General features: G+C 47.1%; 1 protein-coding gene across 17 annotated transcripts in view; it reads right to left on the bottom strand.

Moving 5' to 3' along the window:
* Positions 1-23357, bottom strand: part of FGFR2 (fibroblast growth factor receptor 2) — a 99978-nt gene that overhangs the window by 37813 nt on the left and 38808 nt on the right. For all 17 annotated transcript variants that reach the window (XM_073904094.1, XM_073904095.1, XM_073904096.1 and 14 more), the window contains one exon: positions 13395-13518. In XM_073904094.1, coding sequence (XP_073760195.1) covers positions 13395-13518 — 124 coding nt within the window. The remainder of the gene's footprint in view (positions 1-13394; positions 13519-23357) is intronic.

Raw genomic sequence — 23357 nt, 5'->3', positions numbered from 1 at the left:
GAGGTGCAGCCTTGTTTTACTTGTGGTCAACGTGCTGCTACGTTCCAGTTGTTAAGTTATTCCATTGCTATCCGGACTATTTTCACCAAGACAGGGGAAAAAAAAAAGCCTTTGCAATGGTTTAATGTTATTGCATTTGCAAATTACGGCGTACCAAATGTTACCACTTGCAGTCCTGAATGTATCCTTTCAAATTTTCTCACCTTATACAAAATAACCTCTTAACCACCCCCGCATACCTCCACCCTTTCTCACTTTGGGTACAAAAACTGCAAGTCGGGATCTCTCTGTAATCGAAACCTTACACCGTCTTCCAAAACTTATTACAGCTGCCTTCAGTATAAAATGAAACCTTAGAGAATGTTATTTAAAATGTTTTTAAAAAGTCAGTAGGCCTCATGTTTCGTTCTCCACATCAGGCTTTGATTTCCTTTGCAACCTTATTCTCTGCCCTTAAACAAGTCAGAGACCAGGCCCCAAACATCTTGGGAAAGGTCCCGGGATGCCGGCATCCCCCGAACTGTGCCTCCTCTCAAATCCTTCAGCGATCGCTCTTCCCTGGTGTCTGTCAGACCCGAAAGAACAGGGACCAGCAGGAAGGGGGTGACAGAAGGTAGAACTCCTGTTCTAACTTCCGAAACACAGGGGTGAGACCAGGGTGCAGGCAACAGCTCCTGCAGAGATGGGACCTCTGTGGCCAGCTCCCCAGGGGGCCCCGGGAACAAGGCAGTGATGGTGGGCACGAGGACCGCCCCCCAAAGGCTAATGTGCTCTCCCTGGAACCTCACCAGGCCCCAGGCAGAGCAAATCCCCCAGGTTCCCAACGCTTTGGGCAACAGGCCGATATAAAAAGAAGAAGTCAATGAAATATCTCTGGGTCACGGACTAAAACTCAGAGCTGGCCCATCTCTCAGTCTTCTATGGGATAACAAAAATCACAGCCTCTCTACCAGGAAGGTTTTACAGTTTTAGGCAAGGTTTTCTTACTGCATGTTTAACTCTCAGATCTTACAGAAAACAGATTTTTCTCTTTCCAGGGGCAGTGAAATAAATATAAGGAAAACCGAAAAGCTGATGAGCAGCTCAACCCCTGTGTCCTTAGTGCGAAATACACATTCTGAGCACAACAGGTGGCAGAAGGTCACTGCGCAGACCCGAACCAGGTCGCGTACCTTTAAAGGAGTGACTCTCGGGCCTCTATGCGACTTCCAACTTGAGACAGAAGGGAACGAAGCCCGGAGGGTGCGGTTGCTGCCGATGGGGCACCGGCTGCCCGGCTGGAAGGAGGTTCCACCAAATTGATGCGTAGTAAACACAGACTGAAGTGCTTTAAAAAATACATGCTCTCCCCCACGAGTTCTCTCTCTCTCTCACTCCCTTTTGTCAAGAGCTCCAAGTGAGTCCACTTTCCTCAAGCAGAACACCCAGCAGCTACGAGTCTGAATTTCGAGACTGACCCTCCCAAGTCCTGCTCTGACGCTGGGAGTCACAATCAGAAAGAACAGGCGGAAAACAGCCTGCTTCGTTCCAAGACGTAATTATTGAGAAAAAGAAAATACCTGAGTGACAAAGAATAAATCTTTGTTAATTGACCACTGAAACTTTATAACATGCCAGTCCTCCTCTGGACATAATAATATGCTTGGCTCATAAGAGATCTACAACTTTTGCTCTGACATAGCCAAGGCCATAAAAAACGTCCACGGAGAAGAGAGGCCTCATGCCTACAGGCTCAGTAAATACGCATCCCGGGGATCAGAAGGAGACCAGGTTCTTAAATTACACCTATAAATTAATCAAGCCCAGAGTTGCTGGTTTCCCAGCACACACTGGTCTCCTGAGTATTTCTCCCCAAAAGTTCAGCAGTACTTGCCACAAAGAACCATTTCAAAGCTGTTCTCTCGGCAGCAAAACACCCAGAGACCCGAATCACACCGAGTGCCCAGTGTTGATCTGGAAACAGCATGTTCCCTGGTCTGGGGCACCCATTCATGTAAGGAGTGTAGAGAACCTTGCCTGCTCTGTCCTTAAATTGAAATCAAAATTTAATTACCCTTCCTCTTAAATGGCAGTTTCTTAGCAACTCCAAGGGCCTGAATTGAGAAAGAACGTTCTACACGATTTGGAGGACAAGTGAAAACAACGGAGAATTCTTTTTCTAAAGCCCAGCCTCGCTTGTTTTCTAAAGAGTAGGTAGTGGTTGCTTTTGTTGCATAAAAAACGCATTAAACCAGTTAGCAAGAGGCGATCAAAGCCCTCTGAAGTCTGAGGAGCCCAATAACCTGCCAAAGACCTCACACTAATTACAATTAGTAGAATGAGTTCATTGCCTTGTCAAGACTCTACCTAATGCATTCAACACAGTCAGGAGAAATCAAGTTGGGTTCTGAGTTTTGTTTTCCCTACGTTTTCTCCAGCCTCTAGAAATCAGCACTGATCAGTAGGACTGATCTCTTTTAGACATTGGACTGTTTTAAAAAGAGCCCAAGTACCGGTAGCTGGTATTCTGACTTGTCATCTTCTAGAACAGATGCAGTGGCCTGGGGTACTGAGCACCCAGAATAACTTAAAAAAAAAAAAAAAGGAAAAATGCCTTTTCGTAGAAGGTGACTGGTGTGTTGCTCTCTCTCTCTGTCCCAAGCTTAGCTGAGCCTCATTTTCCTCCCGCCTGGACATCTGACCCTGAAAGTCTTGCAGAACCGGGCTGAGTGGGGATCCAGCTTCCTCCAAAACATACACATTTTTCCTGCAGAGAGAGAGCAAAAAAGTCTGCAGACCAGGCCTGTTTGGGGAAAGCCACAGGGTCTCCCCTCTGGTGCTGAAGTCCCTCGGTGACTTAAGGAGGCTGCACCATGTGAAATGCTAGAAGCAAAACACCACTAATTCCTTTGTGCTTGCTCGATGAGGTGGAGAGCGGAGTGAAGTGCTTGCTGGGGCGGGGCGGCCTGGGAAGACCAAAGCAGGTGAAGGCAAAGTGCCTTCCCTAATTAATGTCATCGACTGCATTATGTGGCTGGGGGCTGAGTGGCTTCTACCAGCTGGGTGTCAATTTAGGTCTTCTTGGGCAAATTACCGAAGCCGGGCAGTGTGTTACTTACACCCCAAATGTTTACGATACCCTGAGCTCTGTGCCTTCAAAAGGTAAACCGGAACTGAAGACTCTTAGGTGACCACAAAGTTATGTCCAAGTGAGTTTCAAAAATGCCCTTCCTTTAGTTAAAGAGAGACATGGCTTCGGGGCGATGGAAAGCTCTGGGGATAGACGGTGGTGATCGTTGCAGAACCACGTGAATGTATATTTCATGCCACTAAAGTGCACGTTCAAAATTGACTAAAATGGTACATTTTGTTATACAGCCTTTTTTTTTTTTTTTTAGACTTAGCCACCATTTTTTTTTTTTAAAGGGAGACACGGCAAAGGTGACTACTATCAGAGAGCGAACAAGATCTATCTCTAGGGTCATGGAAAACCTGCCTTCTCAATTAGTTAAGTGTATTTACCTTGTCGAGTTTACTGAGAGCTTTTCTCTGTTCTGACACAAAGACTCCGCACAAGGGCCCTCCCTGTCTTGTGCTTGGTTTTCACGCTGATGTAAAACTCAGACGTCAGTCTCCCCAAGCTCGCTCCAGTGGCGCTGGGGTAAACACAGCTGAGAGTGGTCATGCTGGGAGCCACATCACAGAGCCTCAGCACCCCGCCACTCGCCATAGGGGGTGCAACATCCTTCAGGAATGTAAGACTATCAGCTGGTGTCTGCATAGCTGGGTTTTCTCCATGGAAAGAGCATGCTGGAGATGTTTTTTCAAAGTCCCGGAATGAAACATACCTTTCTGCTGAACTCCAAATCAGAATGCCTTCTCTCAAATGACTTGCAGAGAAGCTAAAAATCAAATCACTGGGGAGCCCCCAAAGACAGCAGCACACAAAATGAAGCTCTTTAGGTTGGAGATGTTTCAGTGACATCAAAGAGATCAGCTAGTCCAGCTCTAGAAATCCATCCCAGAAAAAGAGTCACCCAGGTGCCCAACAAAGGTGTGCACAAAACTTGCCTCTTTTGTAACTGGAAAACAAGCTAAACACCCACTGGGGGGGGGGGGGGGAATGATGAAATAAATTATACACTCTCCATGACAGAAGAGCATATGGGTCACAAATAAGAATGAAATCATCGATATGTACAGGCATGGAAAGAGGTCTACATTTATAATGTTCACAGGTTAATCAACTCCCACCATGAAAAGGCCTTCATTCTAGAGGAAGTCTAGAAAAATCTATCAGACTAATCTCTTCGAAGCTTTATTTTGCTCCTGGGGTGGTTCAAGCAGAAGTTAAAGCTTTCAGCCCATCTGAGCAAACAAATACTTCCCCCTTTTGGTACAAACCACATGAGAAGTTAAATGATAAAACCTCATTCGTTTTCTTAGAGGCAAACTCAGACACTGAACCTAGAAGTGATTCTCGATACTCCTTACTGTCAGCGTCACCTACAGAGAAGTGTCCAGATAGTCACCCAGCTCATGAGAGGCTCCACTTCTCATCGTCTGAGCCTGCTGGGACGCCTCAAGCCAGCCTGCAACCCAGCCTATTCCCCACTGAACATTCGCTGATGGTTTCACACCCAGAATGGTTTTGTTTCTACTGGCCAAAACGTAAAACGCAAAGGACTGAATCTTTTACTTTTCAGGCCCAGTCCAGAGTGTATACTGAACCCAATAAAATGAGGACTTCCTTGGGGCGCCTGGGTGGCTCAGTCAGTTAAAGTGTCCAACTCTTGATTTCGGCTCAGGTCATCATCTCAGGGTCGGGAGATTGAGCCCCATTTTGGGCTCCGTGCTGGGCACGGAGCCTGCTTAAGATTCTCTCTCCCTGGGGCACCTGAGTGGCTCAGTTGGTTAAGCAACTGTCTTCGGATCAGGTCATGATCCCAGGGTCCTGGGGTTAAGCCCCACGTTGAGCTCCCTGCTCAGCGGGGAGCTTGCTTCTCTCTCACTCTCTTTCTCTCATCCTGTCTCTCTCTCTCTCTCTTTCAAATAAATAAATAAATAAAGTCTTTAAAACAAACAAACAAAAAAGATTCTCTCTCCCTCTTCCTCTGCCCCTTCACCTAACCCCAAGCGGCTCAAGTGCACTCTGTCAAAAAAAAAAAAAAAAAGGACTTCCTTTTTCAAAGAAGGCACAACTGTCAAATGATCCTTCTGGAATAATATCCAATACCTGTCTTGCAAAATACCACTTTCAACCTGATATGAGGGGAAATAGGTCTGGTGCACAGTCTGACCTGTTGATTTGTATACTTACTTGATCTGTATACTTATGCATGAAAGAACCCTCTTGAGGGGGATGCTCTGGGAGAAAGAAAAAGTAGTTCTAGCAACTTCCAGAAACCTCCATCCCTATCTATCATCATCCCACTGTGGCAGTTTTGGGGTCTTCTGTGTTGTGACATGAGAACTCCAACAGGGCAGAGCCCGTGTCTCAATCAACTGACTTCCACCCCCGTCCTAAGGGAGGTGGTGGCCATAAAGGCGCTCTGGTGGAGGTATCATTTGAAACGTGAAGAAAGCTCATGGCATTTCTATATTGACACTTCAATGACAGTTGACTTAATACTTCCCAACCGGGGTCTTTTGGTTTATAAAGGTGACTGGAAATTGAAGCTGTATTAAGTGTTTGGAGAGAAGCTCTGAAGAGGACTTGCTTGAGAACTCACCGTGCTAAGAACCAAACTCCAAATAGAACTCACACGTTAGGGGCGCCTGGGTGGCTCAGTGGTTAAGCGTCTGCCTTTGGCCCAGGTTATGATCCTGCGGGTCCTGGGATCGAGCCCCGCGTCGCGCTCCCTGCTCAGCAGGGAGTCTGCTTCTCCCTCTCCCCCTGCCCCTCCCCCTCCCCCTTGCTCATGCTCTCTCTCACACTCTCAAATAAATAAATAAAATCTTTAAAAACCAAAGTCACCCATTAAACTGCTTTTCTTCTATTATTCCAATTCGGCACGCACCACCGGAGCTCTTACGAAGTTCTAGCCCATTCCTGGGCACTGTGACTGCCAGCAGTGCACTTAGATCCTCATGCCAGGACCACTCGCCCACGCCCGGACAGCATCAGCTTTCTCCCCACCCCCTGCCCTGACCCATCCTACCACCAGGTACGTGAGGAGACCGTCTTCTTACGAAAAGCTGTAAGACCGTAACTTGTCTGTGACACTTCCACATCCTCTTTGCCCACACCATAGACTCAATGCCAAAGATGAGACAAGAGATCAAATATTAGCCTAGCCTTCTCCCCAGCCACCTCAGCCAGGACCCCTGCCAGAATCTAAAGCAATCAATAAAGCTTCCTTCCTCAACTATGGGGCAGAGGGCAACGGATGGCTTGCAGAGAACACGGCAAAAATGCTGACGCTGTGAAGTCCTAACATGCTCCAACCTCGGCAGCGAGCACACAAGACACCACCTGCCCGGTGCCTGGAAGGACTAACTTCCGGCTGGTCTTGGTCCTGCGGGAAAGCACTCATATGCCCGTCAGTACCTTTGGAGTGACATAGCTACCCACTGACCAGCTTCTGCCCCCCAGAATCCCTGTTGTGAAACAGGTATAAAAATCTGCTCTGTAGTAACCCAAAGCCCATTAAACAGTAGCTCAAAGGACGTTTTGAAATCTCTGTCCCGGAGGAACGAAGAGGACAAACCAGACCACTCCTTTAACCAGGGCTGCGCTGAGTGCCTCACGATCCAAGAGGAGGTGTGAGACCACGTAAGGATAGTGACTAACAATCAAGCGCGTGGTTCTATTATTTAGAAGCTCTGCCCCCTCCAAACCCCCCCCCCCCCGCCCCAGCTTTACAGACAAGGGAACTGAGGGTCAGAGGTTCCATGCCTTCCAAGGCCACAGAGCTCTCCAAGCTGGAAATGGAATGTGAAGCCCTCCACCATGTAACTCCCACGAGGACCTCCAGGGGTGCCTCCAGGCAGCGGGGGGAGTCCTGGGAGCATTGACACAGTAGCCCTGGTAGGGAAGGAAAGGGGGAAATGGCTCTGGAGCCACAAAAGCAGCGCAGGACTTTGCTTCCGACACAACCCTGCCCAGTTCCAGGATTCTATGGTAACTGAACAAGCTTACTTATTAAGGCGCTCGCTGTGACCTATTACCGAGCGTGGCACCCCAACCCACTGTCAACGGGTCGGGGGGGGCTTCCTATCTCTCCCGGGGTGCGATTTCACCACTCCAGAGCTGGCATGCAGGACCAATATCAGGGTAAACACACCAAGTCTTAAACCCAGAGCAAGAAAAGGAAAGAATTAGTTGGCAGCAAGAAGATGAAGATGGAAAATCAAACGGGGCCTGGCCAAGAAGCCTCTAGGTCGAGATGCTTTGAGTTCAGAACCACCACGGGCTCTGTGGAGCCAAGGCTGGTGGATGCCAGGGAAATGCACGAGTGTGGCAACTCTTGAACATGAGAGTCAAGTGTTTAAGGCGTTAAAAATCTCTAGATGTATGGTTTCATGTGGTTTAACGCTACGTACCACGACAGCCACCCTTTATCAGACAGAGAAACAAAAGCTTTGTCTAGAAGCCCTGGTGTAATGGAAATGAGGACAGACGGGGGGTCTTCCGTTAGGAGCAAGTGAGCAGGAATGATCCCAATTTTGACAGTTTCAGTAAGAAACCAACCAGTTAATTAACGAGGCCACTACTTCTTCATTTGCTTAAATTCTACTTTGTTCCAACCCCCCCTCGCCCCCCATCAAAAAAAAAAAAAAAAAAAAAAGTCCAAAATTCACCCTGGAGAAGTGTGGCTTGAGGGACTCTAACCTGCCTCAGTCCCTCTTCTGCTCAGGGATCATACTGGACGCTTTGTCCTCCCAAGGCAGAGGCTACCCTGAGCAGTAAACAATTTATGCAATTTCTCCTTCTCCTGCTGGGGATGGGCTGCCAAAAGCTCAGTGCCAGGTGTCAACCCCACAGCCAGGCTTATCAGTCAGTGCCTGGAATAAAAGACTCTTCATTCCTCCTGAACACACACCGGAGGGGGGTTAGCACCAGGACAGATTCCTTCGTGCTTTCGGGCTCCGTCCCATCATGTCTGGAGCCCAGTTAGAGCAGATTTATGTCAAGGACTAGTCGACAGCACCATTCTGCTCTGCCGCTGAGCAAGTCAGGGCTGGTGAGGAGGCCTGAGTGACCCCCACCCAGCCAGAGGTGTGCTTGGCCGCTCACTGGCTCCCAACCATCCACTGAGACCCTGTCTGGAGCTTACAGCTCTTGTTTCAGGGGCGGACAAAACTCTAGAAAGTCAGATTGACAGAGGACAAGGCATGGCTGACCTCAGCAAATCCAGAGGCACTGTTTCCAACCTCCCCTGCACTCTGCCCCGCAAGTAGCCAACGCCACGTGAAAAGCTCAAAACTTATCTCATGGCCTCTGAGATTGCAGAATTGGGACATGCAAAGGGAGAAAAAGTTCATAAATCAAAGCCGATGGTCTCTATGAGCGAGGAGGACCAACTGGTCCATTAAATACTTTCATCTCTCTCTCTCTCTCTCTCTCTCTCTCACCTTGTTGTTTTGAACATGGGGCGGGGGTAACAGCAGCACCTTTCCAGAGTTTTGCAGCACCTTTCCAGAGTTTTGCAGACACAACTATCACGCGAATGAGCTAGTACCATCATTCCAACTCCCCCCCTCTCTCTCTCTCTCTCACCTTGTTGTTTTGAACATGGGGCGGGGGTAACAGCAGCACCTTTCCAGAGTTTTGCAGTGCTGGTCCACACCATGGGACAACTAAAACCGAGACCCCCATGTGCAGTGCATGGAGCATTAATCCAGGTTTCCAGAACACCTAGATGGAGGCCCCCGCTCTGGAGTTCTTTTAAGTCATTGGCAAATAAATCCCTCATCACCTCAACTATCAGCGGGGTGAGAGGTGAGGGTGGACGCCACCTTCAGGAACTTAGAGCTCTCAAACACCACGATCCTCTCCTGCAACTGGACCAGTCCTGGGACGGCCGTGACGACCGCATTAACCAAAGGTATAAAGCCAGCAGGACGGCCCCCACAGAAGGGCCCCAACATGGCATTCAGTTTATTTAATAAAACTTCTGATGGAGTCTAATGAAAGCTATTAAAAATGCCTTCTAGGGGCGCCTGGGTGGCTCAGTCGGTTAAACACCTGCCTTCGGCTCAGGTCATGATCACAGGGTCCTGGGATCGAGCCCCACGTCAGGCTCCCCACTCAGCCTGCTTCTCCCTCTCCCTCCGCTCTCTCTCATGCTCTCTCTCCCTCAAATAAATAAAATCTTTTAAAAAAATAAAAATAGCTAAAGATGCCCTCTAACTCTCCAGAAAGTCCAGGTTTGAAGGAAGAAAATCAGCATTTGTTGCTGGCCACCTGATGCCAATTTGGTGGAGGGTTTTTGTTTTGTTTAATCTGTTAACCCAAACAGATTCCTCATAACCACTGTAGTGGCTTGAACTTGGCCCCCCCCCAAAAGATAAGTCCATGTCCTCACCCCTGGAACCTGTGAATGTGACCCTATTTGGAAACAAGGTCTTCGTAATTAAGTTAAGGATCTTGAGATGAGACCATCCTGGATGGAGGGCGGGCCCTCAATCCAATGACAGGTGTCCCTGTAGGCGACACATGGGAGGGTATCTGAGACGCAGAGACCAAAGCCACAAGAAGACAGAGGCCAAGACGAGAGCGACATGCCCACAAGACGAGGGCGGCCAGCAGCCACCAGAAGCTGGGGAGAGGCGTGAAACTGATGCCCCCCTCAGAGTCTCCAGAAGGAACGAACCCCACTGACACCCTGACTTCAAATGTCTGGCTTCCAGAATGGAGACGGAATCACCTTCCGTTGTGTTAAGCCACCCAGTTTGTGCTCGTCACAGCAGCCCCTAGGAGACAGACACAACTATCACGCGAATGAGCTAGTACCATCATTCCAACTCCCCCGATGAGGCCGGAGAGGCTCAGGAAAGGCTAAGGGACTTGTGACAATTCCCTCGGGGCCCTGCTGCTCTCTCCACACCACCGGGCTGCCTTTTGAGGACGTAAATGGGTCTCGGCTCCTTCATTCGCAGACACAAGGGCTGCGAAACCCAAGGTTACGGGATCTGTCCCAGGCTGCGGCTTCTTGGTGGCAGAGCCATCAGAACCCGGTGCTTCAGCCTCATTTCGCTGATGAACGAGGGCCAAGACCCGCCACCTCCCGGAGCCAGCCCTGTGAGGGGAGCCTGGTTTCCGAGAGTCACAATTACCGAGATGCGGAGTCTCGTGCTAATTTTCCCTCGCAAGTAAATGGCTGAAAAGTAATGGTGTCAATTTTAATGAGGATCAAGCAAGGCTCCTAAAAGGGCTCCCCTACACGAGAGCATTTCCCTCACACACAACAATGGCTGGCTGTTTAATTCCAGAACACAAGAATGTCACTTAAATTACACGGCTTTTACGTGAAAGTGCTTATGGGAATGCCTTTCTGAGGAAGAGTTTCAGTAAGAAGATCTCGCCCATTTTGATGCTTCGTAATATCTGAACCGCAAACCTATGTATCATAGCAACAAAAATAAACCCTCGAAGAATGTGAATGAGGACAGGACTTCACTTTCACTGGGACAGAGTCTCCAATTTTTCTGAGACGCAGCTGTAGCTGGGAAGCTTGTTATCACGTGGCGGTATATTACACTTGGACTATGGGCCTCCAGAAAATCGTTGTTCAAGCCTGAATCCCTTTTGTTGCCTCTTGCTGAGATGTTCAGAACGCCTGCCTGCCAACCCCGTAAGTCTACATGAGACTCTCGAGCTGACTCAATTCTTACTTTATTAGTGCTTCTCAAAGCAATTACTGGGGTTTTGAGCAAAGATGAGAGTATTTCACACCTCCATCTTTCCTGAAAATGTCTTATACTCCACTGACTTTTGGCTTCTATTTATAAAGAAGGTTCAAGGCTTGGAAAATTATTAGGGGTTGAGCTTTAATGGATATTCCCAACCAGCATTGTGTCATTATTGGCCCACGTCTGGCTGGGCAATCTCCCAAATTTGTGACATAATCGGGCCTTTCTCTGCATTACTCCATACGCTCTATGCTCCCTCTACATTACACCACTGAATCATACGCTCTTTTCAACAAGACTGATTGCCAGGGGATTAACATTAGACAGCACAATTCCATTATTCAGCAGCCCAATTCAAATCCAGCCCTAAACTGTAAGAGAGATTGCAGGGCTTCACAGAGATGAGCTGCCAGAAAGCTCAAAGGAGAGGTGGGGTGAGGGGCTTTTGAATGTTTTACATAACAACTCAACCTAAAACCTGCTAGGAGCGAGACAGCCCATGGCTGAGGTGGCCAAGCTGACTCCTGATTCCTAGACGGGTCTCCAGCCAATCCCAGCGAACAATCTGTGGACCTATGCAAAGCCAGAATCCCCCGCGGACTGCTACAACACAATTATTTTATTCACACAACTACTTAGTTTCAAAATTAAGTACTGAAGAACTTGTAGCCCCAAATCTTTCTTTCCTTAAATAGAAACACTCTCATGTCAAATTCAGGAGATGTGAGGCCCAACGTGAACTCCACATTGTGTGCTTAATCAACAGATTTATGGTGCATCAATGCCACAATAAATGCTCGCCATTCTCTTCTCATATTTGAGTGTTACTTCTTTCTGTTTGATCTATAAGATATCTGTACACAGTAATTCCCACTAAAAAAACCTCCCCCAAATACCTCTGTGAGAAAAGAGGGTTCTGAAACTCAGTCTCTTATGAATGTCCACAGGATATACATTATGTAAAAGCTACCAAATTTCACATTAAGGCTTCTGAATAATAAAATGTCACAAATACTTTCTTTCACTGAATTCTAACATACATGTGGAAATAAACACTATCTCATGCTAAGGCAGAGTTTCTTATGGATTTATTTTAACTTGATAGAAAATCAAAATGGTTTTCTGTTTCATTTTCAGTTAACCTAAAAACTTCAACTAACCAAAATCTATGTAATTTGGTTAATCAAGCTTTTGGAAGGTGTTTTCATGGTTCTTTGAGCACTTCAAATCGCTATGGAGCCTTTCTTCAAAGAGTTTCTAGTTTCTTAAAGGAGAAGAAATGCCCACATATGAAATAATACGAGGGACACATGCATAGGAAATGATGGAGGAAAGCCTTTGTTCATAGACACCTCAGAGGGTGGGGGCATGAGTCTGTGGAGTTACATAGGGTCACATTAAGGCAAAATCCACCAGGGAGAGCCTGGAGTTGAGACCTCTTGCAGGCGCCAGCAATCCACAAGAGAAGGGCAAACTGGTTAGCTGACCCTCAGCCAGGACTCAAGGCCAGGTGGTGATCCTGAGTGTCCAGGTAGATGACAAGACAGAGAAAAGATGGATCACACAAAGAAAGGATCTTAGCACACCATCCCTGCAGCAATGACACACATCCTCGGCATCTCCAATCCTCCAACAAGACAGAGAAACCCTATTTCCTCATCAGTTACAACACAACCCATCACAACAGGCAAGACGGGAAGAAATTGAAATTCCAGGACAACAGGCTCATGGTCTTAAGATACCTAATTAAAATAGCCTACCTATCTGAGCACCTAAGAGATTTACAAGCCCATACACAGTTCCCTTTTCACAGAAGAAATCGTTTCTAGGAACAAACGCTGAACCTACAATATTGAATGACTTTCTCCTGATGCAAGTGAAGGGTGCCTTGACCCTGATCTGCCCCAGCCAGCCATCAGCTCAGTCTTCGTGATACCTTTTCCTTTACTCTTCAGCTGGCATAATATAATCGCCCTTCTTTAGATCATGTTGCCTCTCTTTTAAAAACAAAGTTCTAGGGGCACCTGGGTGGCTCAGTCGGTTAAGCATCCGACTCTTGGTTTCAGCTCAGGTCGTGATGTCAGGGTCCTGGCATCGAGCCCCGCATCAGGCTCCACGCTCAGCGTGGAGTCTGCTTGAGATCCTCCCTCTCTCTCTCTCTCCCTCTGCCCTTCCGCCCCCTGCACTCGCTCCTGCTCTCTCTCTAAAATAAATAAATCTTTAAAAGTCCTCCTAGAGCGTATCTGTACCCTTTCCCTGAACACACTAACATTCTTCAGAGTAATCTCAGCTTCCGGAATATCAGCGCCTTTCCTACTATGTCCATTTTGCACAAGATGCAAGGGAACCAAGACAATCACACAAAATACATAAAACATGGCTCATCAGGAAAAAGCACACTGTCAAATGATAGAAGAACCCTTCTCCAACGACAGCATGTATTTAGAAAGAAGAATGCATCAACTCTCCTTAAACCATGGTGAGAAACAGGACTTGTTTTCATGATGCCATGACGGCAAGGTGCTATACACCTGCCCCTCAGGGAGAAGCACACTCACCAACAACATCGAGGTGGTACGTGTGATTGATGGAACCATACTCGTTCTCTACCACACAGGTGTAATTTCCTTTGTCGGACGGGACCACGCTCTCCATAATAAGGCTCCAATGTTGGTTTCGCACCTGAAAAGATCAAAGTAAAGGTGCTTATTTAACAGTCTTTTAGCACAGAATACCAGGCACTTTGCCTTCTTGATTTAAAAAGAAGTTGAGGGAGACAAGGAAGGTAGAGAAGAATCACCTGAATTCTACATTTCCCATATAGTAAGGACTCAGAATGGAGACAAATGAAAACAATCATTACCATCAAGGTGACTGTCTGGCAACAGGATATGGACGTGTTCAGATCTGCAAGTGTGCGGGGTGGGTCTGTCACTGTCGTGGTGTGAGGGTTCCTCCAGGAGCTACCAAATGGCCGGGGGAACCTGCACATTAGCCTGCGACCCTATCAGTGCCCCAGAGCAGAGGGGTGGAAAGGCTGCTCATCCACTAGGAACCCTCAGGCCCCACGGCACCCACGGACCACTTAGGGCCAACGCCAATGAGCACTTACTATATGCCAGGCACTGCTCTGAGCACTCCATCCCGCCTTAGCTAATGCAATTCTCCCAAGGAGCCCACAAGCTAGATTCTCCATTGTTCCTGGAGCCTTCCAGTTCCTTTCCCCACAGCCCTCAGATGCTGTCTGGCGGTCTCAAGAGGTTTCAACTGGGAACACAGGTCTGCCCACCCCCCCATCTCTGGCAGTGGCCAAATAGATGCTACATACTCCTGAGAGACATACCCAGAATTCCAAATATGGGAGCAATGAATCCTCAGGAAACCTAAGTTGTATATCCATCTGCTTACAAACTCCTTGAGACTTTTCAAAGATAAGCAGCACATGTGAAAATAAGCTATTGTGATTCCTACCCACAGTTCTGTCAACATGCAAACAGACTAGACTCTAACATTCCCACCTTGCTTTTAAAATATTTTCACCGACTCAAACTTTCAAGCAAGCATGACTTTTCCTTACTAAGACCAAAATACAGATTTTATCGGGGCGCCTGGATGGCTCAGTCAGTTAAGCACCTGCCTTCGGCACAGGTAATGATCCCAGGGTCCTGGGATAGAGCCCCACATCAGGCTCCCTGCTCGGCAGGAGCCTGCTTCTCCCTCTCCCTCTGCCCCTCCCCCTGCTACGCTCATGTGTGTGTGTGTGTGTGTGTGTGTGTGTGTGTGTGTGTGTCAAATAAATAAAATCTTTTTTATAAAATGCAGATTTTATCTTGCAGGTTCAAGGCTTTAACCTTTTTCTCCAAATCCAAATCATGTTGTAAAGGTATTTTGGGGCAGGCACTCTAAAGACATGGAGAAAAAATAAATAAATAAAAAGCCAGGGCCCTACCAGTCTTAACTATGATTTCAGGAATCTCAACTGACCTTCTGAATGATTCCCTGAGCACTGCAAGTGTTTTCTGCCTTAATCACATAAAAAAAACCGATAATACCCGCAGAGCCTCTGCAAGCACATGAGTGAGTCAAGGAACTAGAGAATAAAGAAAATCATCTCATGAATGCTCCATTATAAAAACAGGAGGGCAGAGCAGCTGTCCGCTTTGAAAAGCAGCGCCAACAGAGGTAAGAGGCTATCAGAGTCTGCTCCCACCCAACGCGTGTCACATCAGATGTTTAGCCTTGTTGCGAGCCACTCTCTGAGAGAGCAGCTAGACACCGAGTTCAAAAAACGAGCCCCCTGCTCATCACAGACAGTCTCATGCAGGATCCCGCGGGTGAGGGCTGGACTCTTCCTCACTGAGTACAAGCAATGAAGTAAGAGTGAGTTCTGAGCAGACAGTCCCTCTGTTCTAGCTGCTGCCCTCTCACCAACTCCCCTGTATAATCCTGAAGACTCTTTCAATCTACTGTCATGGAGCTGACGAGGGGACATTGTTTCTCACTGTCCCAGGCGAAGAGTCTGGCAGTAAAATGAATCTGAAGGCATCGGACCCCAGTGGAGAGAGTCTGTCTCCTCCCCTGGAGAAGACCTGCCTTCTGCTCTTGGCTGGGCCATAGACTTATAGGAGAACCCAAACAGGCTAGGTCCCCTCTTAGGAGAGATAGGCCTTCCGTGCACGGTGTGTAGAGGGAATGCTATGAAGAAGAAGAGGCGGTTGCTAAGTTTTCCAGGGCAATGAGAACTCTCTCCCGAAATCCTGGCCCCCTGGGTGTTAACCCTGGAGCTGTGTGCTAAAGAGCATGGAAGACTCCGGTACTAACTTCTTGATTTAACTTGAGGCAGATGGGCCCACGCGGAGACCCTCCCTCTCCCCAAGCTCTCAGGGGGTATCAGAAATGGGACTTTCCTGGACTCTGAAAAACTAATCACACGGAGGGTAACTTGGGGATGAAGCCATAGGCCCTGACGTCACCAAGCCACGTAATCCAGCATTTAGCCCTGCTGTAAATATTCAGTTCTTTGAGCCCCCGCTCAAATGTCATGCCCATAAGCCCTTAATCATGACTAGTGCCTGTCTCTGGACCCCGTCCAAACTGTCAATGTCTTTCTTGCGCCTGGATCCAGATTTGGCACACAGCACATTCCAAATGGAGCTGAACCTGAACTGCACAGGGAGGGCATCATCTGCCTCTGCCCAAGACATTAAATCTTGGCATATGCAGCTCGGCATACCACTGCCGTTTTTAACCCCCAGGCATATGGTCAGATCTAGTCTCTCATTGGGGCTATGGCATTCCACGTAAGATCCCTCGTCAAGAGCCTGTGCTCCCTGAATATTTACTTCCTGGAGATGCACGACAAATATTAACAAGTTAACATTTATCAAATGCTTTCACAATGAGAAACACATTGACCAGACAAGGTGCTTCTGCCCTTTCCGAGACCTTGGTACTCAATCAATAGTGCCCCATGCAGGGCGGTTAATTTTTATTTTCTTACACCATTGCTCCAGTATTTGATTCCTTGACATACCACCAATCCCAAATTTTATGAGCTGTGGCATTTTCCAAATGGACGCCCTTAGAAGCTGCCAACAGTGGGAACGTCTGACACTTTCATAGGGGATATCCCACCGTTAATTAGTGGTTGCTTAATGACAAGCTGAGAGAGGACAAACAGTAACTATCAAGATGGGGAGCAAAGGCACAAAGACTTTTGTGTTTCTTTCCTAAGCACTTCAATTCTACACCCCGATTCAGGGTCAACCTAAAGACACTGCCCTTCCAACAAAAATGTCAGATGTCCTCTTCACAGTATTTTTCTAATATTCCTCATCTTTTTAGAGCTACCATCCTTCTGCCAGTTAGATCAAATGTACATCTCTACTTTCACAGAAAAGGGAATGTAAATACCCAATAAACATAGGAAAAGACACTTAACCTCATTAACAATCAGGGAAATGCAAATTAAAACAATAACGAGACACTGTTGTTCCCCAGCTGATTAACAAAAATTAGGTAAAGCCACCGCACGGAGTACTGAGTGAGAGTGGAGGGAAAGAGAGGCTCAAACTGAGAACAGGAACATGGAGAAAAACCTTTCTGTAAAATAATCTGGTAGCGCCTATTAAAATTAGCAGCACATTTTTTCTTTTTACCCAGTGAATTCCACTTCTGGAAATCTAGCCTACACAGAAAACAGCAGGATGACTTCAAGGCACATGAACAAGACTGTTGCTTCGAGCACCGTTCGTAACAGCAAAACTGAACCCCTCAGGAAGAGAGTCATTAATAATACACAGTTCATCCTATGTGAACTAACGTAGAGTTAATTCATTCCAACAAAAGAGCATAGGGTCACTAAAAAGAATGAGGTATCCTTAAGTTCGGACCAGGTAAGATATCATGAACAGCTACTGATAAATGGGGGGAAAAAAGTAGGTGGGATAAAAATATGTATATTCAGGATTCCATTGCATAGAAATACCACACACACACACACACACACACACACACAACCCTACCACTGCCTAAGGTACAGCCCCGAATCTATAAGCATGACCGTATAAACATAGCTAAAATCAGAATGAAACTGTACTAAATTGTTAGCAGGACATTTTGTATAAGTAGGTGGAGTTATGCACGTTGCTGCCTTTTTTCTCATTTTTGCTTTTCAAATTTAAACTGAAATCGCAGACATCTGACCCACAAAGTGAAATAAAACCGCTCCCCCTGCCTCCCCCTTCAGTGGTAGCTGCTCTTGTTGCAAAACCACCGCGGCTGTAAGTCTCTGGCAGCCTGAGCGACAGGGCTGGGGACGACAGAAATCCTGCACCGGCAGACACACGCACAACCCTTTCTTCTCATTCCTGCCCATGGCCAAATCTTTGTGGAATTCACCATTATTTTTCGTCTGCCAAGGAACAGAATTAGACAGCATGAGGCTTCAAAACTATGTTCACTAAAAACTTGTAAAAATAACATTTCCATACTGAAACAAAGCAGATTGAAGCTAATGGCCTAAACTCTTTTACTCCTAATACAAAAAAGTGGATTCCACAAACATTCCACGCCCGTGGTCACAAAGACAAAAGATGGCCCAGACAGGTTTTTTCAGAATTCCTCTGCTACCTAAGTCTTCCGAGGTGCATGTTTAAAGCCGCAGCTATCTTCAGGTGACAACTGGGAATGTAGATTTAGTCTGTTACGATACTGAAACACGTAGGGGAAAGGGGAAAGGCCAAAGACCCAGGCTGTCACCTGGATGTTTGGTTTCCACATTGCAAAAAAAAAAAACAACTGGACATTTCCAAATAGCTAGGTGTTCGATAACAAGCAGAATAAACAACCAGAAGCTGGATGGAAAGTTTTGCTCTACGCCAAGTCAATGAATACTGTGTCCATGTGATGGCAAATACCCCCAACACTTCCTTCCACCCGTATCAGGGCCCAGTTTAAGGAGAAAGGCAGCAATCCCTTTGAACCCTGGCCTTCACAAAGGCAGCCCATGAACTACAGCTCACCATAAGCCAATTGTCATTAGGATGCACAGAGCCTTACCATCCCATGCCAGACCCCCTTTTCCGGCAGGTTCCTGGGTCTCTAAGCCAGGCCTCTGGAGGTGTGCACAAACTGAGCTTCCACATGCCAAGGGCTGTGGCACTCACGGCTGCTTAGCACCACGAAGATGTGGAGGCAAATGCCTGATTAATGCTTAAACTCCTTAAGTTTGCTTTTCAGGAGGTGTCCAGAGAACAGGGCGAGGCAAGCTCTGATCCCACCTAGCATGCAACTGCAGCAACTCTTCCCTCCAGTCCGTGAACAGTGCATGGATCTCCCAGGGCAGGGAAGAGAAAATGAGAAAATTCAAGGCTGTCCTCAGACGCTGGAAGGGGCTCAGAAAGGCGCTCTGGGGGCCGACTGACAGCAGGGTCACTGCCTTTCGAATTTCACTCTTTAAAAATCTCATGACCTTCCTCAAAAAGCTGAATGAAAAATCATCAGATGACCCAGCAGTCGCACTGCTCGGTTTATACCCAAAGGAACCGCAAGCAAGGACTCAAAACAGATACTTGCACACGCCATGCTCGAAGCTGCTTCATTCACAAGAGCCAAAAGGTGGAAACATCCCAGGGCCCATCAACAGATGAAGAGATACACAAAATGGGGCCTATCCATATAATGGAATATTATCCAGCCCTAAAAAGCAGTAACAACACATCCGAACCCAGGCAGCAAGACAAATATCCTATGATTCCACTTACCCGTAATACCTACAACAGGAAATGCAGACACAGAAAAAGATTAGAGGTTACTAGGGCCTGGGGGATGGGAGGGGGCAGGAGAGAGGGAAGGAGAATTATTGCCTAACGGATACACAGTTTCTGTTTGGGGTGATGAAAAATAAATGACAACTTTTATATTCTGTATATTTTACCACAATTTTGAAAAATCCCACGGATCATACGCCCAACTTTGCTCTCAACAGTATACCTTGGGCTGACTGATACTTACATGTTCTTGGGATGCCCTTACTACCTCCATGTTTCTGACTTTTCAAGTGTTTTTTATAAAAACACGGGACCACATTTGAAGAAAACAGTTTGGTAAGAGCATGAACTTTGGAGGAAAACCACCTGGGTCCAAATGGCGGCTCTGCCACCGAGGAGCCACGTGACAAGCCTCATCTATAAAAGGGGCGAAATGACAGTCCCCCTCTTTGGGCAGCACAGGGGACCCAGTGCAGTAACACGGGTGAGCAGTCACTGCATGCTGGCTGATGGCAACATACACCTGCTTCCTCATCACAGACGGCCCGATCTGGGATGAAAGCTGAAATGCCTTGGCTGAGAAAGAGGTCAGCAAAATATAAATGTATGAAGGACATTAGTCGCGATTTTTCCAAAGAAACGTACTTTGGGATTAAGCATAACATTTAATCAAAAGTCTCTAATATGACATCTAAGTAACCTGGAAAATGTAAACCTAATGAACCTACCCAGCAAAACCACCAGTTTAGTTGTGATTATGAAAAACAAGTTTTACCTCATCTTTTCTTGGGCCTGAAACATACCAGGAAACTGACAGTCCAGACCGGGTGATGCTTCACCCTGCTCAGGGGTCCACAGGATCTCTCCCCTCCAGGAGGCCAGAGGCCATGTCCTCTCGTGCCCGTCCCCCAGCCAGATGGAGGGGAGTGCTGGATCCTGTGATCTCTCTTGGTTCTTTGGCAGTTACTAAGCGGCATGAAAGGCAGTTTTTTAAGAATACTCTTCCCCTCTACGCTTGAGTCACTACCTAGGAATGAAGTCGGGAACTGAGGTGGTCTATTTCTTTTTTAATTTTTTAAATATTTTATTTATTTATTTGACAGAGAGAGAGACACAGCAAGAGAGGGAACACAAGCAGGGGGAGTGGGAGAGGGAGAAGCAGGCCTCCCGCGGAGCAAGGAGCCCGATGCGGGGCTCGATCCCAGGACCCTGAGACCATGACCTGAGCCGAAGGCAGACGCCTAAGGACTGAGCCACCCAGGCGCCCCTGAGGTGGTCTATTAATTACCTCGGTCCTCTTGCTTTTCTGCATTAAATGGTAATTACTGTTCAGAGCCCTTTGAAATATCTAGCCTTTTGGTAACCTCGTCCTAAAAAAAAAAAAAAAAAAATCTGTGCTATTGTTTAGGATAAAAAAATAGTTGGTAGTTATGCTACTAAATCACAGTTGGAAGGGATCAGATGTTCAAGACTATCCATTCAAACTTCATTTTAAGGATAGGTGACCTAAAAGAAGAGCTTCAACAACTTGCCCAAGTCAAGATTGATGAAAGAGCGAGCCCAGGCAGGAGTACAATTAGGGAGATACAGTTATGCTTCAGGTCAACCTTTATCACCATAAATAATAACATCCACCCAGCCTTTGCCCACATACTAAGAAAAACAATAATATGACTCTTAAATCACCTAAGGAAGGCTCAGCATGAGTTCTTTGATAAATAAGACTGAACAACAGCATACCAAAGAGCTCTCTTGGTCATTTTAATTAAAAGGAGCTTTCTGTCCCATTTCATAATTCTCTTTGATTTTGTTTTGGGTTTTTTCAGGTTCCCTTCGCCCTTCACTGGCCACCATTTCAAAACAAGCTGTAACACAGTGGACGAGAGCCAAGGTGCCTGATCCATAAACAGGTAGAAAGAGCTAGACCGACAGCTGAGCTAGGCAGACAGAGCGACCATGGTTTATGGAATGAGATTTATGAAGGAAAAAAAAAAAATCACAGAAATAACACATATTTGTTTGCAGAAACTTTCAGGTCTTGCTTTCTGGAAAAACACATCTTGGAAAACTTGACACTTCGCTTCTTCATTATATACAGTGGCAAAGGGATGCAAGTCAGGGGAGAGGGACATTTGGACATGGGGCTGTCCGCATGTCAATGGGGTCTCTGCTTTGCAGCGGGGAGGGGGGGTTCCCTCAGACCGAATGTTGGAGAAGCACCAGCCAGGGGGCTTGGACTCGTGGTGGGGGTGGGGCTGCTGGCCTCTGTGACCACCCAGGACTTCATGACCTGGGGGCCTGGGTTGCGTCTAACACATCATTAGCAAGGCTTATGCTGTAGGTAACTATGTTTTCCCAGGAGATGAGAGATCTCTTTCCCTTTCAAATCCCAGAAGCCCGTGGGGCTCGACAGAATTCCTGAGGGAACCAGTATCCCCCAAATCAATGTCCTATACCACAACTGCTGTAAAAACTCCTTACTCAACCCAGGTTGACCACCTTTGCGCTTGATGGACTGACACCCCCACCACACCCCAGGGCACTCAGGCACGGCCATGGTCTCTTCTCCAGAGGAAGTCCAACAGGACCAGAAATGTGCACTCCTCACTACCAGCCAGCACACCGCCTTCCAAAGGTTCCAATGCTCTCCCCCCTCCTTGATCTTTTTTTTTTAACAGCAAAATATATTTTATCTTTTTACAAGATCTTGTTTTTTAAGGAATCTTTACACTCAATGTGGGCCTCGAACCCACACCCCCAGTCAAGCATTACATGCTCTACCGATTGAGCCAGCCAGGCACCCCTATAGCAAAATATACTTCAGATTTTTTGTTCCCATGCACTCAAATCCCCACTCTCTTTCACTCCAGAAATGGCTCCAACATGAAATGACAATCCTTTGGTCTATGCCTCCACTCGAACAGGTTAAAGGTACTCTGCGAAAGGTTTCCCCACTTTGCTTTTAGAACCCGGGCGCTCTTCGGTTAGTGGAACGTTGCCCTCAGTGATTAAAACTGAACTGCACCTGCTAAAAATCAAGCAGTTTTTCCTCATCAGGCACCCTTAGTCTTCTAGCTCATTTATAATCACTAATTCAGATTTGCAAAAAGCTCCTTACCCATAATAATGATGTTGGTCCTATTTATTTTGAGACCAGGAGTTTCTGGAGGCTCATCAACTCTTTTTACTTTTTTCCAAGGCTGTCTTAAATGAGGAAACTCGTTAACCGCCAGGATTTTGACCACCACTCTTATACTTTGGTTGTATTGAAATGAAATCATTAGAACTGCATCAATTACGTTCCCGGAGAGCGTTTGGTGGTTAGAACAATCCCCAGGGCCACAACTGTAGTGGTTTTAACTCCTCCTTTCCAACCAGCACCCACGTAAGGAAATCTTTGTCTTATCAGCCTTTACAAAAAAAAGCAAGCCAATCTTCCCAGCTCATGGTGCCTGGTGTAAGCACTGACCTCAGAGCAAAGAGACAAAGCACCTTTCTGCCTTCTGCTCCCACCAACAAACAGGAGTCGTGAAAGGCCAAGCGTGTCTATTTCCACAGCTTCCAAGGCACCCACCTCACAGCAGATAAACCTCACATCTGTCGCACACGCAAATTGCCCCACGTCCACGCTTAGAAATTCACTCCTAGGCTTTCCCCGTTGTTGTCCTCTGGGTTTTGGCTTCTGGATATTTTTAAATGTTAAAACAAAAGTCAACCATTTTTTAGAAGAAAACAACCCTTTTAAAGATGAGAATTGGGTAGGGTATTTCAGAAAAGGGCTCCGGGGCACTTTTTTATAGAGAGGAGGCCCAATGAACCACAGCAGTGATGAGATCGGGGCTCACGTGCCCTCTCAAGTGTCGTCGGGGTGTTGTGGACACAGCTGTAGCAGAAAAGTCCATCTACCAAGAAACCCTCTTTGACCTGGTTCTTCAGAACCTGGGGTCCAGTCTAGAGCGTCCCCCTGAAGGTTGCCCAGATGGCTCAGCTGATCCCAGGTCTCCTGATGTCCATGCCCTTGGGGAATTCATCTCCTTCCCTAATGATCTGCTGAATAACAGAAAACAGCCAAAGTAGTCGGAGGTCACTTCCATGATTAGGTTACCAAAGGCTGTGACTCTTTTCTTCTTCACACGCTACCTCTTCTCCTCTGCCCTCCCTGAGGGGGGCCAGCTACCACATGAAGAGGCCCACTGGGCAAGGAACTGAGGGCAGCCTCCAGCCCACAGCCAGTGAGGAACTGAGGCCCTC

Source organism: Callorhinus ursinus, unplaced genomic scaffold (genome assembly GCF_003265705.2).
Source record: "Callorhinus ursinus isolate GAN/ISIS: 27379988/994484 unplaced genomic scaffold, GSC_fseal_2.0 scaffold20, whole genome shotgun sequence".
Taxonomy (NCBI): domain Eukaryota; kingdom Metazoa; phylum Chordata; class Mammalia; order Carnivora; family Otariidae; genus Callorhinus; species Callorhinus ursinus.
Note: the sequence above shows the minus strand (reverse complement) of the source record. Positions and strands in the feature narration are given on the sequence as shown.